Source organism: Bos indicus x Bos taurus, chromosome 16 (assembly GCF_003369695.1).
Source record: "Bos indicus x Bos taurus breed Angus x Brahman F1 hybrid chromosome 16, Bos_hybrid_MaternalHap_v2.0, whole genome shotgun sequence".
Taxonomy (NCBI): Eukaryota; Metazoa; Chordata; class Mammalia; order Artiodactyla; family Bovidae; genus Bos; species Bos indicus x Bos taurus.
Window position 1 is genome coordinate 40,968,437 of NC_040091.1, and position 19,331 is coordinate 40,987,767.

The 19,331-nt window shown below is 51.3% G+C and overlaps 1 protein-coding gene across 1 annotated transcript in view; it reads right to left on the bottom strand.

Annotated features, from left to right (window-relative positions):
- Window positions 1-2,119, bottom strand: part of TNFRSF8 (TNF receptor superfamily member 8) — a 73,277-nt gene extending 71,158 nt beyond the window's left edge. The window contains exon 1 of the mRNA XM_027564860.1: window positions 1,679-2,119. Coding sequence (XP_027420661.1) covers window positions 1,679-1,741 — 63 coding nt within the window. The 5' untranslated portion in view covers window positions 1,742-2,119. The remainder of the gene's footprint in view (window positions 1-1,678) is intronic.
- Between the last annotated feature and the right edge of the window lie 17,212 nt (window positions 2,120-19,331).

Here is a 19,331-nt window from a genome sequence, read left to right on the forward strand (position 1 = left end):
ACCGAAGTGACTTAGCATGCATACACAGCTCGCAGAGGAAACACCAAAGCCATAATGGTGGCTACATCTTCAAAGGAATCAGGATAAAGAGATGCCCAGTAATTTAGCTTTATCTGTAAGATTTTCCCTTCATGGATCACAGCCTTGTCATGGCAAAGGGGCTTGTGCAACTCAATGAAACTATGAGCCATGCCTTGCAGGGCTACCCAAGATGGACGGGTCATAGTGAAGAGTTTTGACAAAACACAGTCCGCTGCAGGAGAAAATGGCAAACCACTCCAGTATTCTTGCCAAGGGTACCCCATGAACAGTATGCTTTTTTTTTTTTGCGTTGAGGATATATTCATTTATCCCTTGTGTAATTAAATACCTATTATTTTTTAATTTAAAGGGTGATTTCACTTTATAGAAAGGGAAGACATGAGTGCCAGCCACAAGTGGCTAGCAACCTCCCCCAGCCCTTCTCACAGTCCTTCCTTCCTTTTAACCTCGCCAAGACCTTAACGCCCCAGACTTTCACCCTCCCCCAGGTTATCAGCAGAGGACTTGGAGGGCTGGGACGGGGTTCTCTAGCCAGGGCCTCTGGCTAGCATAACGTATAATGCTGTCAGCTGCATGCTTCTGCCCTCTGATGTGTGTGTGTGTGTGTGGCGGAGGGGAAATGTTTCACATTGCCCTATTGAAGATCTAAGGGGGCAGCTGCTTGTGCACTTTCCCACCTACACGTTCGCTCCTTCAGCCTGATGCCCACTCCACATCCCTCCTCCTGTAGGATTAACGTGGGGGCTCGCCCCTCCCTCAACACACTGTTGTTGCTTCTGCCTCTGCCCTCTGTACCAATATACAGCATGCACTCACCAACACCTACTGTGTTCTATGCAGAAGTCCACTAGGACCTCTGTCTCATCTTCAAACCCTGCACTCAGTGCTTAGGCGGCAGACCACGTCTGATTAATCTGAGTTCTCCCCCACCTCGTGCCTCTCTGGGTGCTGGCCACTGGTAAGTGCTCAATTTTCCTAAAGCAGCCCCCAAATTCAGTACTGGGGCTTCCCACAACAGACGGTTGCTCCACTTCTGACCTTTTTCCAGGGATGGACACCCACCACATGCTCCAGAGTGAGAAATCCACGGGAGTTGGTTGGCTGGACAAGTGCAGGAAAAGCTGATCTGGCTGGTCTGACCCCCTCCGCCTGCTTCTCACTCACACCCAACTCTCCCTCCCTTTCTAGACCCATAAAGAGACTGAATACCAACCTCTTCTGGTCAAAGGAGACCCCTACCTGTCCTGCCCAGACCCGCACAGGCCTCACTTGATCTACCCAGGACCCCCACTCACAAACAACCCATCTCCTGCAGGCAGTCTCCTCTGCTCGTTTATATTAAATGAATGAATGAATGAACCATCCTAGCACCCTGGAAGGGTAGGAGAAAACGCCCCCACTAGCCTGTCAGCCAACCAGTCACCTATGAATACTTGCAGATTCCGGACCCCCCGCCGCCCCCCCATTATCACCTGTGGCCCCTCACCCCGCCTGGTCAGGGAATGAGGTGTGGCGCGCCCCTGTTCTCCCCCTTCGTCCCACCAGCCCTACACTGTCCGGACTCAGGGCAGCGATGGCAAGAAAGGGGCTCCGGGTCGCTCATTGGCGCCTCTCCAGGATCCTGTCACCCTCTTACCTGCGGGAAGGCTCGGAGCGCCCCCAGGAGCAACAGACCAAGCACAGCGCGGAGGGCGCGCATCCTGGGGCCGGGGCGGAGGACTGGGCTCGCAGCCTGCGCCCACCAGCTCAGCCTGGGTGGCGCGCTGCGCCCACGTGTGGTGCCAGAGACCAGGAGCCGCGCAAGCGCGGGCGGACCTCGCAGACCCTCGGCGCACCTCGCAGGCCCCAACCGCACGCTGCGAAGTCACTTCAAAAGAGGACGCTCCTTCTCCGAAGTTTCAGCCTTAACCTTTCCCTTCCACCACCACCCGAGGCGCACTAGGTACCCAGTTCCTGTTTCCAGGAACGCAGCTACTTAGCGGTCAAGACAAATGGGAGAACACACGTGCAGAGATGACTCAAGAAAGCCACACTCGCCTTTTGCTGTTTGAATGGCCCGCCCCGGATTTGACAGACCCTGGGCATCCTGCTGCTTCAGGGTAGGGGGTGTTGCCCAGCCCAGCTGGGCTGAGGGGCGGGGAGAGCGGCTCCCGCCCCTGGCTGGGGGGTGGGGGTAGGGACTCAGGAGATTGGGAGGCTCCAGTGGGTCTCAAGCGTCCCAGAGAAGGGCGAAACCGAGTAGGCTCCTGCTCTGGACGCTCTAATCAACCCAGACCTTCTCTCCTGACCTGGGAATTCTTTGGAAAGGAGCCCTGGAAGCTGCACAGAAAGCCACCGTTAACCGTTCACCACCATTCATAAATGTTCGCTGGGAAATGAATCAGTAAAAGGATGGATGGGCGGATGCGTGGGTGGGAGGATGGGTGGATGCCTGGCTGAGTGGGAGGGTGGGTTGTGGGTGTATAGATGGCTATTTAGACGGACTGATGGTTGGAGGGGCTGATGGAGAAAAGAATAGACATTCAGTTATCAAACCACAGGTGTTTCCCTGCCCCCTGAGAGTTTTCTGCCTAGAGGAGGACCCTAGCACTCTTCCCTAAAAGAAAGACAATGTGCAAACCTCATTCCAATAAGTTCTCATTTGCGGCAGTTGATTTTCCCTTCCAGGGCTTCTGTGTTGCAAGGCACAAGGCCCTGTCTTCCAGAAATACCTCCATCTCCTTGGCCCACCAACAGTCATGTCCCATCAGGACTCTCCCAACAAAGTCCCCACAACCCTCCCTGAACTCCTGGATTCCCCTTCAAAAAGGGGATAGGAATGCCTATACTGTGCCCCTCCCTGGAGACCCACTTCTGGGCTCTCCCCAGATACACTGGGCCCAGTGTCCTGGGATGTTTGAGTTGGGATTGTGTTAAACGATTAAGTAAAAAATTATGAAAGTGACCCCATGACATTCACAGAACCAGGCAAGTGCAAGAGCAACCCAGGACGCCTACTCCCCAGTCCAGAACTCACTATGTAGAAGAGCTGGTGATCCGAATAAATAAATACTTGTTAAACACACATGCACAAATAATAACATCAGAACAGCTGACATTCAGGGAAACACAAATGAACGTTAATTACAAGCTTGAAAATTCCACCTTTCTAGCAATTGGAGAGATGCAAATCAAAGCAAATTTGGATACTTTTTTAGACTTATTAAGTCATCCGGGTTTTCTTTTCTCCTTTATAAAAACAACTTTGGTAAAGTCCAACCCCAAAGTTGTGGTGAAACCAGAATACACATTCATATTCTGCTAGTACATGCTACAACCTCTTTCAGAAAGCAATATGACAATGCTTTAACAAAAGCCACCCTCCCCCCAAAAAGTTTACAACTTCTGGCTCAGTAATTTAATTCTAGTAAAGAAAGACTAAGAAAATAGTTGAACTATAAAAATAAAAAAACTATAAAGACGGTCACTTTTCTTAAACCATTATTTGTAAATCTTGGAAATACCCTAGTAATCACAACAGGGAATGGTTAAGGAAACTGTGGTCTACACATTTAATGGAATACTACACACCCATCAAAAAAACTGTAAGCCTGAGCAAAAAGACAAGTCCATCAAAAATGATAATTATAGTGACGCTGTGGAAGCATGTCTTTCCCTCCTGTCCTTCCCCTCCTTGGAGAGAAAGGGACCCTTAATCAAGTCTCCTCCTCAGAGTGGAAGGGGTGCTTCTCAAATTGCGTCATTTACTTATTGTAATAATAATAGCTGTCTTTGAGCACTACTTTTTGCTAAGAGTTTTCAGACTGTTCCTTGAATCCTCAGGGAAACTTCATGAAGATTCAGTGTTTGTGCCCATTCTGCGGGTGAGAAACTGAGACAAGAGCAGTGAATCCATGAAGCCAGGGCTCCCTGGAGCCAACAGTGCTCACGGCCCTGCCCCAACTGACTTGGTCCTAAGGTTTGGGACACACCTCCGTGCAACTCGTGTCTGTCTTCAGAACCTGCTCCAGTGCCACCACCCTTTCTTTGTAGCTTTCCTGGCACTGATCCCTCCCCTCCCCCAGCCATCTTCCCAGTCACAAAGGCGGTTTCTGTCGTTTTTTTGGTATCTCAATTCTAGAACTGATCTCACTGTGTCATGACTGTAATGACTGATTCGAGTATCCATCTGACCCAGGACACTGGGGGCTCCCAGAGCACCAGGATGTCCTGGGAAACCTAATACAGAGCCAAGCCCAGGGCTGCCAGCCAATGACCAGCCAGCCCAGGGAACAGCACAATCTGTGGCCAGGTAATAGGCTGGGTCCCAGGAGGGGGTGGAGTGGGGGGTCAGAGGAGAAATTGCAGCCCCCTAGGAAAATGGCAACTTGGGGGACTCTGGTGAGCAGGCATTGGCCAGACCTGAGTCCCTGTCCTCTGTAGGTTTTAGACGGTTCGCGAACCCATGAACGCGTGTGAAAGTGCTTTGAAGAGCAGGAGGGGAAGTCCCGAGGGCCCAGGCGAGGCATAACAGCGGGTCCTGTTGTGGGATCTCGGGGAGGGCTGGGGGGCGGCCCCACCAGATCGAGCTGTGGAAGCCAGGCCCCTAGGCCTGCAGGAGGCAGGAAGGTGCACAGCGCTGCCAGGACCATCTCATCTCAGAGGAAGGGGGCGGGAGGCAGGTGCAGCAGGAAGCTCTCTGCAAGGGACCGGGAACCTGTGTCACCAAAGGGATGCTGAGCAAGACACAAGGTTCCGACTCGGTTCAGGAAAGTCAGGGACTTCCCCAACAGCTGGGAACCCCAGCCCCAAATGGCCCCAAAATACCCTCAGCAGATGAAGGGATTCTTTCTGTCGCAGGCAGCAGCAGGCAGGTAGAAGGCTGAAAGCTGGGGCCAAGGGAGGGGTAGAAAGTCTGGGCCTTTCTTTGACTGGCACAGGTACTTCTCTGAGTCCCTTTCTTGAGAGCAGTGGTGAAGGTGGGGCTTCACTTGGGGGCTTCTCTGGCGGGACCTTCATGTCAAGCTGCCTTGCTTGAACTCAAGCCCCCAGAGCTCTGTCCTCCTAAAGGCTCAGAACTAGCTAGACCCTGGGGGCTCAGCTCCAGCCCCTTAGAGGGTGGTAAGAAGTGGTGGAGTTCAGGCCTCAGTGTTGGGAGAAAATAGTAGGGGCTCCCAGCTGGCTAGGGGAACCCCAGCAACCCATACCACAGGCAGGATACCCAGGCCCTTGGCCAGACATTTAAGCCTGGCAGCAAGGTTTTATTCAAGTCAATATTGCTATCTCCACTTCACAGATGAACAAACACAGAGTCGTTCAGTAACTTGCCTGAGATCACACAGCTTGAGATTGGCAGGGCTGAAAGTTGGCTCCAGTCCTCTAACTTTCAAGGCTCCGCTGCCCTCTGTTCTCTCTCTAGGCCCCTGTTTCTCCAGCAGAAAGAGCACTGGTAACGGGAGTCCTAACCTGCCCATGTGACTGTGGGCATGCTGTTCTTTTCTCTATAGTTATCTATCTCAGTGTACCACAGACCTTAGGAGCTGAAAATAACAAACGTTGCATCCCACTATTTCTGGGGGGCAGCAATTTGGGAAAGACCGGACAGGGTGACTTTCTAACATCAAATGTCAGCTGGGACTGTAGTCATCTGAAAAGCTTGACTGAGGCTTCCAAGATGAGCCACTCACATGGCTGTGGGCAGGAGCCTCAGCCGCACAGGGCTGCTTGGGTGTCTTCCCAACATGGCGGCCAGCCTCCTCCAGAGCAAGTGGTTCCAAGGGAGCAAGATGGAAGCCACATTGTCTTTTATGATGGAGCCTCAGAAATCACACTTCACCATCCCCATGGCGTTTTGCTGACTGCAAGCCTGGCTCTCCTCAAGGTGTGCAGGGTCTGCACAGGGGCGGGAGGACCTGTAGGCAGGCGGGGATCATCTGGGCAAGTTTCCTTCTCTGCCAGATGTGGATTTGAGTGCTACCAGGCAACCTTCTAAGGGTTGCAAGGAGCCCTGAAAAAAAAAAAAAATGGACATTGAAAGCGCTTTGAATTAGAGGGGAGAAATGTAAGGTTTCACTGTCCTTTCACTACACCCACCAGGTACCTAGGGCCCTGCTGAGGCCCCAGACCTCTCCATTCTGGATCACAGCTGAAAGGCCCATGGCCTGGGGTTCCCCTTCCCTAGGGGTGAGTTAATTGTGGCATTCACCATTCCAGCCAAGAGGTGACTCAGGCAGAGGCCCACAGCAAGGACCTTAGGGGTCAGAGGTCTTTCCCACCTCTCAGGTGATGCCAAGTGGCTGCCTCAGAACAGGCCAGCCAGCTAGTCACACAGGCACTGTGGGGATACTTCCCTAGGCCCCTGGGACCCAGGGATGGCCTCAGTTATGGCTCCAGTTTGATAGGTATCAGCTCTGCTGTGAGAAGACTACATGGAGAGTCAAGAGCCCAGGCCTGACTCCAGCCTCAAGACTTCTCCTCACTGGGCTTCTGCACTGTGATCTGTGAAGTGAGGGGCTGGGATATGATGACCGGTTTTAAAGGCCCCTTGTTCTAAGGCTTCAGGGAGAGTGAGAGAAATAGGAGGTCTGGATCCCCCTCTGGGCCTGAGGGCTCCTGGAGGATGTTTCCAGCTCTGTTCTTCTAGGCTGGCCTCAAGCCTTGGAACCAGACAGCCCGGCCAAATTCCACCTCTGCCACTTACTAACTGTGTATATTTGGCCAAGTTTTTCATCCTCTCTGAACCTCAGATTCTTCATCAGTAATATGAGAATGACAATGTCTACTGTAAAGTGCTGTTTCAGCTGTTTAGTCACTAAGTTGTGTCTGACTCTTCTGTGACCCCATGCATTGTAGCCCACCAGTCTCCTCTGTCCATGGAATTTTCCAGGCAAGAATACTGGAGTGGGTTGCCATTTCCTCCTCCAGGGGATCTTTGTGATGTAGGGATCGAACCCATATCTCCTGCATTGGTAGCTGGATTCTCTACCACTGAGCCACCAGGGAAGCCCAGAAGTGCTGAAGTGAGGATTAAACAGGTTAAGGCGAATGGCACCAAGAGGAATCTCTGCTCTCCCAGCCCAGGAGGGGCGTCTGTCCTCAGTGACAGTCTAGCCTGTAGGCTCAGGCACCTCTCATTCATCCGCAGCCTCGTGGCCATTACTTCTCAGGAACTCCTGGGACTGGTAGATGGGGAGGACTTCCTGTTTTGTACCATCATTTCCTTCTAACTTCCAAAGAGATGGAGAAGGAAGCTAAGACCAGAGAGGGAAAGAGATTTGGCCAAGAGCCACAGCATGTCGGGGATGACCTGGGCGGAGACTGTCCATCACAGAGTCCCCGTCTTCCCCAGACCTTCCTGCTCAGGGAGGCCGTTGTGAATGGGGGTGAGTCATTTAGACTCAGGAAACCAAACCCAGTCCAATATTAATCACGGAATCAGAGACATCGGGTACAAGAAGGAAACAGAAGCAACGGATGGTAGTGGCGACTCAGGGGAAGGTGCAGGTGAAGAGTGTGTACTCATGAGTGCATACCCACATGGAGGTTCCCAGACCCGTGTGCCCCAACCAGAAGGCCCAAGGAGGAGAGGACCACACCTCACAGGGCCATTCTTATCCCAATAAGCCATACTCCCTTCAGAAGCACCATCCCCACCGTACAGGAGGAAACATTGAGGCCAGGGTCTGTTGGCTTCTTGGGAGGAAAAGAATCTCCTGGGGCAGGGATTTTTGTCATAAAATTCAGTGCCTGTCATCAGCACACAAGGCAGACTGAATGAATCAAAGGTGATTACCAGATACTCAGCACGGCAGCCCTGCAAAATGACAATTAAAAAAAAAATTCCATGGGAAAAAAGATGCTCAGAGAAGTTGTTTACTCAAGTCAGTCAGTTAGTAAGTTCTAGAGCCATGATTCAAACCCCAGTCCGTGAGTCCCCTCTCTAGGGTGGTGGTTTTCCTTGCTGTAACTTGTACTTCTACATCTTATTGTCCTGGAGGCCAATGGTCAGCTTGCTCCCCTTCATCACCCTGGATCTGCTCTTGGCTTCCAGGGATGTATATTGTAAAGGAATTTGCTCCACAGGAATTGGCCTTCGGTTTCCTGTCACCCGTCTCCTTCCCCACAGGGGCCAGGTCTCTGGCAGTCAGGCTGAGGAAGACTCTCCAGGGCCTGGACTTGAGGGGGCCAAAGGCACCCCATCCTCCAACTGGGACTTACAACACAGAAGGTTCCAGAAGCCAGCTTCACTTTCCTGAAGGCTGAGAACTTAGAGACCCGAGGAGGGACTGACCAAGGCTCTATCCACTGCTTGCCCCTCAGCCTGAAATTCTACCATTACTCACTCCTTTGGGCTAAGGTATGCTAAAGCTGAAACTCCAGTACTTTGGCCACCTCAAGTGAAGAGTTGACTCATTGGAAAAGACTCTGATGCTGGGAGGGATTGGGGGCAGGAGGAGAAGGGGACGACAGAGGATGAGATGGCTGGATGGCATCACCGACTCAATGGACGTGAGTTTGAGTGAACTCTGGGAGTTGGTGATGGACAAGGAGGCCTGGCGTGCTGCAATTCATGGGGTCGCAAAGAGTCGGACACGACTGAGCGACTGATCTGATCTGATCTGATCGAAGTCCCTAGTAAAAATGTAAATCATTCTTGGGGAAGCCACTCGGTAAGTCATTAACGGTGTCACCACCCAACATGGGCTGGTTGCTCAGAAGATCCTGGGAGGAGAACAGGGCCAGAGGGTCTGATGGCCAAGTATAATGTGCTGCTCACTCAGCAGTCTGAGGAAGCTCTGATTCAGACTCCAGCTTAGCATGGCCAAAAAGGGACCCCAAAAGGGCTCCTGCCCCCTTGATCTTATCCTCTGTCACATTCCCTACTGGCCTCCCTTCTGTTCCTGGGGCCACCAGGCTTATCCCTGCCATAGGACCTTTATACTTGCCAGTTCCTCTGCCTGAATCCCTCTTCCCCTAGCTCTTTGACCTGTCAAGGAAACTTTCAGGGTGATGGATATGTTCCTATCTTGGTTGTAGTGATAGATGAATACAGATGCCAAAATTTATCAAGGCTTCCCCAGTGGCTCAGTGGTAAAGAATCCACCTGCAATTCAGGAGATGCGGGTTCAGTCCCTGGATCAGGAAGATCCTCTGCAGAAGGAAATGGGAATCCACTGCAGTATTCTTGCCTGGGAAATCCTATGGACAGAGGAGCCTGGCAGGACCACAGTTCATGGGGTCACAAAGCACTGGACGTGACTGGGCGACTAAACACCACCACCACCTTAAACAGGTAAAGTTTATCATGTGTCAGTTACACTTTAATAAAGCTGTCAATAATTTTTTTATGCTGCCCCTTCTCACCCTTCAGGTCTTGGCTGAGACAAAGACTCTACAAAGAAGACTTCCCTGACCACACAAGCTGATACTGCCGCTCTGTGTCCCCTCACTCTGTTTATTCCCTTCCAGGGACGGATCATACCACCATCTGAAATGGCGTATTTGCCAGTGGCCTGACTTTCCGCCTAGGATGAGTGCTCATAGGCTCAGAGACTATCTGATGTGAAAGAAGGACTTGGTTTAATGAGTATTTTCCGGAGGACTCAATGGCCAAGGCCCGGGGCCCTGGGAAGATGGCGGGCATCTGCTCTGCCTCCCCGGGCTCCTGCGGCATGGAAGCTGAGAAAGACAGACTCTGCTCTGAAAGTGAAACCCGGAACAGAGCCTCTGCTCTTGAGTCCGCATCATCATCCATGCAGTCACTGCAGGCGGGCGGTGGGCCACACTCCCTGAAAGGAGGGACCCTGTTCCCAGCAGGAGCGGCCCATGGGTGTGCAGAGTTCATTCAGAAAACCCTCTGGGGTTTTCCTCATCAGTCCGTCCACGCCACTGGGGGAGGGTTGGCCCCCCCAGGCCCTTCCCTCTCTCCAAATAGGAGCTATGAGGCCTTAAGGCCTGGTGGGGCCTGGGGCTCACCAGCTACGAAATCCCAGAGATCTGGGGAAACTAAGGCCTGGCCCTGACTCAGGCCTGTTAGGTCTGGAACTCATGGGGTTCCTGCTGGAGACTGGGACGTGTTCTGTGTTACGGAAAACCAACAGTTGTCATCCACACCCCCAGCTACTCATCATGAACTAGTTTCTAGTTTGCATAAGAAGCTGGTCCAAGGTGTGAGAAACAGGCGATCTGGAGAGTAAGAGTCCCTCCCCTAACTGATTTACACTGACCTTGAGGCCAAAATCATGCAGCAAGTCAGTGCAGGGACAGCCCCTAGACCCAGCCTTCTAATCTCCCACCTTCACCATCACCTGCCTTGTCGTGTTTCTTTGCTGCTTTGTGTCATCTGCCTTCTCCAGGCCTGCCATCTGGGAGCAATGTCTTGACCCCAGCGTTTCAACCCTGGCAAAGGAGGCAGGCAGGGAGTCTGATGCCTGCAGAAATTGCTGGAGTATCAGGGGTTGGGGGACTGTCGGCCTGTTAGAATGCTGCAGCCACTAATGCACACCCGACACACCCGTGCTGGCACACCCACCATCCCAGACATCTTAGAAGCTGAGCCATCTGCTGTCCGGAAGTGGTCCTGGTGTCTGTCCAAATTGGTGCTGGGGAAATAAGCCCTATGCCAAGGATAAGAAGGGGGAATGTTGCCTGCCCCATGCCCACTGCCCAGGGGCCTGTGTGTTGGTGAGCTGACACTGCATTTCAAATGCCCACTGCTTGGCTGTGGTAGCCCAAAGGAGGCAGCCTGTCCTGTGTTCCTTGAGGCCTAAAGTCCAGCCACTTGCCAGCACCCACCCTCGTGCTTAGAAGCAGTGAGAGCAGCTACTGCCCTTACCAGGAGGGACCCTGCTAGATGGTCGGAGGACTTTCCTGAGCCATGGCCTTCCAGCTCTGTAGGAGCCACTGAACTGAGCCATGTGAAGAAACTGTCAGCACCTACAGGTACCAATGGCCATCACTGTGTTCCCAGTACCCTGAGGCCCCTTCCACGCTGTGCTCTAGGGGTCAGAGCTTGGCCATCCAGGCCTGTGGGGCATGTCAAGGAGAGCTGGATGCCCACCGAGACCTGGAACTGCCCCAGGCCCACCTCCCATGGGACCGACCAGCACCGCAGACCTAACGCCTGCAGGAACAGAAATGTTTGGATGAAAGCAACACATTTCTGCTTGTTTGAGGGACTGAGTGATGGGAACTGTCATTCATTCATTCAACAAACGCTACAGGCGCGTGGGTAGTATACCTCTAGGCTAGGTGCTGGGGATACAGCAGCGAACACAGTCAAAACGTCCTGCCTTTGAAGAGTTTCCATTCTAGTGAGGGGAAGGCAGACAACGCATAAAATAAATCAGTAAAGCACATGGGATTTTTGAAGGGGAGACGTGCTATAGAGAAAAGTAAGGGGAAAGGACGAAAAGCGAGTATGCTGGGGTGGAGAAGTACACATTTAAATCAAGTGATCAAGAAAGGCCTCACAGAGAAATTGACTTTTGAGCAAAGGCATGAAGAAAGATTGAGAGGGAGGGAGCCAGGCAGATGGGGTGGGGGTAGGGGGTGGTTGGCACAGAGAAGCCAGTGCAAAGGCCCTGAGGTAAGGGTGAGATAGCCCCAGCAGCTGGTGGGGTGTGGTCAGAGGCACAATACAAGGTTTGCAGGGCCTGTGGTCACTGTAAGGACTTTGGTTTGCACCCTTACTCAGACGGGGGCTACTCAGGAACTTTGACCAGGGGAGAAGTATGACTTTGACTTGGGTTCTTCTGGGGTCTCTCTCTGACTGCCATTGTTGGAAATAGGGTCAGGGGGTGGGTGGAGGAATGGAAGCAGGAAGACCATGGAAGAGGCCAACCACAGCCTTCAGGGGAGAGGTGGTAGAGGCTTAGACCAGGAGAGAGCAGTGGGAGAGCTGAAAGGGGGCCAGTTTCGGAAGGGAGAATGGACAGGATTTGCTGACGGAGGCACTGAAGACAACGCATGGGAATCTGGGAAACCTGAAGGATGGAATTGTCTTTCGCTAAGATGGGAGAATGGGAAAATTAGTCACCCACCGGTGACTTAGGAGGGAAGGCGAGTGCTGCAGGAGCACATGGCAAGGGCCACGTAACCAGACTGTGATGTGGTGGGCATGGTGGTCAGAGAGGGCTTCCTGGGGGAAGTGACATTTAAGCTATGACCTGAAGGAAGAACGAATAGGCTGGGGTGGACCGGCAGAGAGTGGTGCTGCTGGGAAGGCCTTGATGAGGGCAGTTAGGGGGAACTTTCAGCAGCCCCAAGGGGCCCGAGTGTTGCCAAGGGTGAGGAGAGCGAGCTCCAGACGAGGCCAGAGGTGGGCAGGACTGGCCAGGCTGCTTACTCAGCACCCAGAAGAAAGGAGGCTTGGCCTTCGAGCAGCCCAATCAGACCGAGAAATGGAAATGGGTAATAAATAGCCACAGATGAGTCATCTCAAGCCCCAATTCTAAACCCGCTTTGCAGCTCTCCCCAGCCTGCATCCTTCCCAGGAGGGGCCCCTGATTTCAGAATGACCAGGTCAGGCAGAGCTGAGCCCCTAGGGCCCCCTTTGCCGGGAGCTCACCCCTGCAAAACCCCAGGCGGTGAGGCAGCTCTTCTTGCAAGAACTGGGCCCCTATCACCATCCATGGGACTCAGATCAAAATGGAGAGCACACAGAAAACCCTTCTCAGACCACCAGTGGTTCACATTAAAAAAAAAAAGGATAGAAAGAAAATCCTTGTACAAATAAAATACAATTGGAAGTACTCAGATGTTTGTTTGTTTGTTTTGTTTTTAAGTATTTCGAAAAGTCAGACAAGGCCCGAGTTCCCATCCCACCTCTGTTACAGCCACAGCTGGGCGGCCTGGAACAAGTTGGTTAACCTCCTGAGGCCTCTGTTTCACCCACTTCATAGGGTTGTGCAAAGATTAAAGGAGACGATAAATCTTAGCACAGAGCTGGGCACACAGGAAGCTCTTGAATACTCATTGCCCAACTACTACAAAGACAGGGATCTCTTCTAAATATGTGGCCACCTAGTCAGGCCCCAACCACATGAACTGATGGGGCCATTGTTCTCTCCAAAGGCCCCCCAGTCCCCTGGGCCTCAACACCGGAGCACTGGCCCTGGCATCTCAGGACCTCGGCTAGAAGACACCATCTCTGTGCAAATGTCCTTAAGAAGATTGTCCAGGTCAGAAGCTGACATGAAACGTGCAGAAACGCCAGAGAGAACTGTTAATATCTCCCAACAATAATACTGACTACCATCTACTGAGCAATCACTATGTGTATGTCAGAGCTCACCAGACTGGCCCTTGGATTCGCTCCCTATTGCTGCTGTAACAAAATGGCACAGACTGGGTGACTTAAACAACAGGAATTTGTTCCTCACAGTTCTGGAAGACCTAGATCAAAGTGACGGCAACTTTGGCTGCTCCTGAGGCCTCTCTCCTTGGCTTGCAGTCAGCCACCTTATCACCATGTCCTCATATGACCTTTTCTGTATGTGTGCACGTCCCTGGAGTCCATTCCTGTTTTTTTGCCATGCAATAAGGCTGAGTGGCATCACTGACTCAATGGACATGAGTTTAAGCAAACTCTGGGGGATGGTGAAGGACAGGGCAACCTGTCATGCTGCACTTCATGGTGTCACAAAGAGTCAGACAGACCTGAGCAACTGAACAACAACAAAGGCTTGCAGGATCTTAGTTCCCTGACCAGGGACTGAACCTGAGTCTTGGCAGTAAGAGCCGAAATCCTAACCAGTAGGCCACCAGGAAACCGCCTGTCTCCTCTTCTTTTCAGGACACCAGTCCTACTGAATATGGGCCTCACCCTATGACCTCATTTAACCTTAATTGACCTCTTTAAAAGGCCTGTCTCCAAATAGAGTAACACTGGGGGTTAGGGACTTCAATATATGGATTTGAGGGGAACACAACTCAATCATGTTTACCTGCATGAGCTCATTTATTCTCTCTTGTATCCACAAGATAGGCATTATAATAGCAAATTTATAGATAGGAAATTGAGTTGAGGACTTCGCTCATGATACAGTGGATAGGAATTCTACCTGCCAATGCAGGGGACACAGGTTTGAGCCCTAGTCCAAGAAGATTCCTGGACTAGGAATGGATGCCATATGGATGCCACAGAGCAACTATAGCCCATGCGCCATGACTACTGAAGCCCACATGCCTAGAGTCTGTGCTCTGCAACAAAAGAAGCCACCACAATGAGAAGTGCACATATCACAACACCCCGCTCACCACAACTAGAGAAAACCCAAGCACAGCAGTGAAGACCCATCACGGCCAAAAATACATAATTAAAAAAAATAGAACAGAAATTTATGTTTAAAAAAAGAAAGAAATTGAGTTAAGAAGTGAGTGTCCAACAACACGTCAGGAAAACACAATTTCCTGTTGGTGGAGTGAATAACACTTCTCCGTGCTCCTCCCTCCCCCCAGATTCAAATAACTCTGAAGAAAGAGTCAGGGAATTTGGGGTCTGAAAATCTCAAAGCAGGAAGAGGCTGACTTCTCCCAGAGACTGTTCTAGACTTCCTGTACTTGCCAGGTCCGAGGCAGTGGGGGCATGAGTGCCTGGCCCAGACTTCCTCTGCCAGCATTGGCAAAGGAGACTGGAATGCAGGAAGTGTGGGAGGCCAGCTCAGGGACCCCCAAGTGTGACGGCTGGGAGATGGGCACCACACGTGCGGCAGGCAGGTGTCAGCAACCCCAGGAGAGCTCTACGATCAGCTGGTGACCCCAGCCACATCAGCGATAACCTCGGAACTCCCTTTCCCCGAGAACTTCTCACAGAAACTCACAGCTGAGGAGGTGGGATGACGGGCCTGAGCTCTTGGGGTCCGTTTGCATCCCAGGAATCCCATGACATCACTTCTCTCTTCCCCAGCCGGCCCCCCCACTACCACCCACCACTCCCCCAATGGCCGGGCAGTGGTGGGGTCATGACACGGCAGTCCAGGGCCTGACCCCAGAGTGGACACGTTGGAGAGGCCCAACGCCTCTGAGGAGTTATGGGGCATGAGCCACAGGCACTGGCTGTCAAAACCACAAGAGAGATTGAAAAAAAACTCCTTCCCAGTCAGAATGAAAAGTGAGACTGAGAGAAACTGAGTGAGATCTCTGCAAACGGAAAGCCAAACGTCGGCTTCCATGAAAGGAACTCGGCGCAGTGGGTTGTTAAATGACTAAGTGCTGGGCCCACAGTGACATGGATGGGGCCTCCTGCAGCACGTGTGTGTGTGTGTGTGTGTGTGTGTGTGTGAGGGTGTGTGAGGGTGTGTGTGAGGGTGTGTGCGTGAGGCTGTGCGCCCAGAAGATTATGTGTATGCATAGGCACAGAGAACAAATTAGTGATTACCAGTGGGGGGAGGGACGCTATCTGGGGGAGTTTAAGATAGGCTTTTGTTGTTCAGTCACTCAGTCATGTCCGACTCTTTGCAACCCCATGGACTGCAGCATGCCAAGCTTCCCTGTCCATCACCAACTCCCGGAAATTGCTCAAATTCATGTCCATCGAGTCGCTGATGCCATCCAACCATCTCATCCTTTGTCTCCCTCTTCTCCTCCTGCCTTCAATCTTTCCCAGCATAAGGGTCTTTTTCAATGAGTTGGCTCTTCCCATCAGGTGGCCAGAATATTGGTGCTTCAGCTTCAGCATCACAGGGATATGTTATTGTACAACACAAGGAATAGAGCCAATAGTGCAAAGTAACTACAAATGGAAAGTAACATTGTATAAGAATGAAAAATTTTAATTAAAAAAAAGACAAGAGGTAACAAGTGTGGGGAGGATGTGGAGTCAAGTAAAGGAAATCCGTGTGCATTATTGGTGGGAGTGTGAATTACTGCAGCCACTACAGAAACCAGTATGAAGGCTCCTCAAAACAAATAAAAATAGTAATATCATATGATCAAAAAAAAAGATTATGTGTATGTACAGGGATGTGTGAGGTATGTGGACACTGTGTGGCGGGGCATGAGAGTGTGTGTTCAAGGCTGGGTGAGTAAAGGTGTGTGAGGGGCATGCAGTCAGCAGAACATTAAGGATCCTCTCCAGCTGCACAGCAGCCCCGGCAGAGACGCCCCCATCACCCAGGGAGGAAAGTGAAACTCAGGGCAAGGAGGTCACTTGCGCATGTTCCCCAGCCTGGGGACCACACTCATAACCCAAGCTTAGACACTGCTCCCTACTGAGCTGCCTCTCAAGGAAAACTAGAGTCCATCCCAAAGCCAGCCCCCTGGAGGCAAGATACACAGGATGTTTGTCCCTGTGGGAGGCATGGTACAGGTTAGATGCATGGACTCTGGAGTTCATGATGGTCTGAGTTCAAATCTCGACTTGGTCATGTGCTAGCTATGTGGCCTTAGGAATGTCACTTATCCTCTCTGTACCTCAACGTCTCCACCCATAAATGGGAACAATAACCTTACCTCATAAGGTGGTAAGAACTCAAAGGGTTAAGAGATGCAGAGCTCTTAGAATAGCATCTGGCATATAACAAATGCTACAGAAATCTTTCTTTTCATATCATAGCAATCAATTCAGTTCAGTTGCTCAGTCGTGTTCGACTCTTTGCTACCCCATGGACTGCAGCACACCAGGTCTCCTTGTCCATCACCAGCTCCCGAAGCTTACTCAAACTTATGTCCATCAAGTCAATGATGCCATCCGATTATCTCATCTTCTGTCTCTCTCTTCTCCTTCTCCCCTCAATCTTTCTCAGCATCAGGGTCTTTTCCAGTGAGTCGGCTCTTCGCATCAGGAGTGGCCAAAGTATTGGAGCTTCAGCTTCAGCATCAGTCCTTCCAATGAATATTCAGGACTGATTTCCTTTAAGATTGACTGGTTTGATCTCCTTGCAGTCCAAGGGACTCTCAAGAGTCTTCTCCAACACCACAATTCAAAAGCTTCAATTCTTCAGTGCTCAGCTTTCTTTATGGTCCAACTCTCACACCCATACATGACTACTGGAAAAACCATAGCTTTGACCAGACAGACCGTTGTTGGCAAAGTGATGTCTCTGCTTTTTAATATGCTGTCTAGGTTGGTCATAGCTTTTCTTCCAAGAAGCAAGCGTCTTTTAATTTCATGGCTGCAGTCACCATCTACAGTGATTTTGGAGCCTAAGAAAATAAAGTCTGCCACTGTTTCCATTGTTTCCCCATCTATTTGCCATGAAGTGACGGGACCAGATGCCATGATCTTCATTTTTTCAATGTTGAGTTTTAAGCCAACTTTTTCACTCTCCTCTTTCACTTTCATCAAGAGGCTCTTTAGTTCTTCACTTTCTGCCATAAGGGTGGTGTCATCTGCATATCTGAGGTTACTGATATTTCTCCCGACAATCTTGATTCCAGCTTGTATCATAGCAACGAGCTCCTGCATTTAATAAGCTCTGCAGACAGGTGACTCTCAGAATTATAAAATCCACAGATGTATCAGGGGCTGGAATGACTGGAAACTAAGAGTGGGCCAGGCTGGGTCTCAGTGTGGTGGTGACTGAGGCAGAGGTATGTGGGGAGCCTTGTCTCCAGGGCTCTCTGCTTGCTCACTCCCCAAGTCCCCATCTTTCCTCCTCTCCTCCACACATCGCCCGAGAGAGGCCCTTTTGTCTGGGAAGGTGACCTGAATTTCCAGGCAGAAAAATGAGGTCACGGTTGCAAAGAGTGGGACACGACTGAGCGACTGAACAATAGACCTCCCTGGTGGTACAGTGGATAAGAATCCATCTGCCAATGTAGAGGACACGGGTTGATCCCTGGTTCAAGAAGATTCCATATGTCTTGGGCCAACTAAGCCTATGTGCCATGACTACTGAGCCTAAGTTCTAGAGCCCAGGAGACACAACTACTGAAGCCCTCTCGCCCTAGAGCCCGTGCTCATCAACAAGAGCAGCCACCGCAATAAGCCAACACACCACAACAAAGAGTAGCCCCCACTCTCCGCAGCTAGAGAAAACCCATGCAGCCATGAAGACCCGGCATAGCCAAAAATAAATAAATAAAATTTATTTTTAAAAAACGAAGCCCAAGCAAGAACAGCTCTGGGATGCAGAGCTCACAGGTTGGGGCTAGACAGGTACCCCAGCTCCTTTCCACCTCCCCAAGCCCAGCAAGGAGTTTCCTGGCACAAAGTGTGTCTTGGTCTCCTTGGACCGTCATAACAAAGGCTTACAGACTGAGCAGCCTAAACAACAGAAACATATTGTCTCACAGTCCAGGGGGCTGGAAGTCTGAGGTGTGTGAGTCAGGCTGGGTCCTTATCAGGCCTTTCTCCTGGGCTTGCAGATGGAGGATCCCTGCCCTTCATCAGGCCCCCAGCCCAGCAAGGCAAGAAGATCCAATGAGCCCAGCAGGGCCTCATTGAGAGGCACAGGAAGGTGCAGGCCGAAGCTGGCTCCCTGAAAGCTGGTTTCCAGGGGTGGTGAGGGTCAGGGAGAGCCCATGGCCAGGCAGGAAGGCCAAGGACAAGCCAAGTTTGGGCAATAATCCCTGAAGGAGGAGGCAGATGGAGTCTTGTGTAAACCCCACGCCCACAGACACTATCTTCCAGGCTGTGTCCCATACCATCCCACGCCCCTAGACTTTGAACCCAAGGATTCCTGGAAGCCTTAATGGTTTCTAGGCCTCTGAGTCTTCTGCAGAAGCATTCTCACCCACCACCCACCCAACTCTCCCGGACCTGCAGGCCTACAGGAGCCCACGCCAGCAGGGACACTCGGGCAGAGATCTTTATCAGTCATTCACTGGAGGAAGTCCCTAGAATTTCCCCTCTCACCCTCTCTCAATTCTGTGTTTCAGGCCAGGTGAAGCAGACTGCCCCCAAACAGGACTTCTATTTCACAGTATACAATGAGCCCTTGTTTTCATATAATACTATCTCATATTTATGAAGCACTTACTAAGTGCCAGTTACTATGCTGAGCATTTCATTACCCCACTGTCTCATTTACTCCTCTACACACCCCTGTAATGTAGGTAGCATTACAACCATATATATATATATTTTTTTATTTATTTATTTTTGGCTGTGCTGGGTATTCATTGCTGCGTGGGCATCTCTCCAGTTGCAGCAAGTAGGGGCTGCTCTTTGCTGCGGGGCATGGGCTTCCCGTTGCAGTTGCATCTCTTGCTGTGGAACACGGGCTCTAGGGCGCCCAGGCCTCAGTCGTTGAGGCATGTGGGCTCAGTAGTTGCTGTTTGTGGGCTCTAGAGCACAGGTTCAGTGGTTGCGGTGTACTGGCTTAGTTGCTCTGAGGCATGTGGGATCTTCCTGGACCAGGAATCGA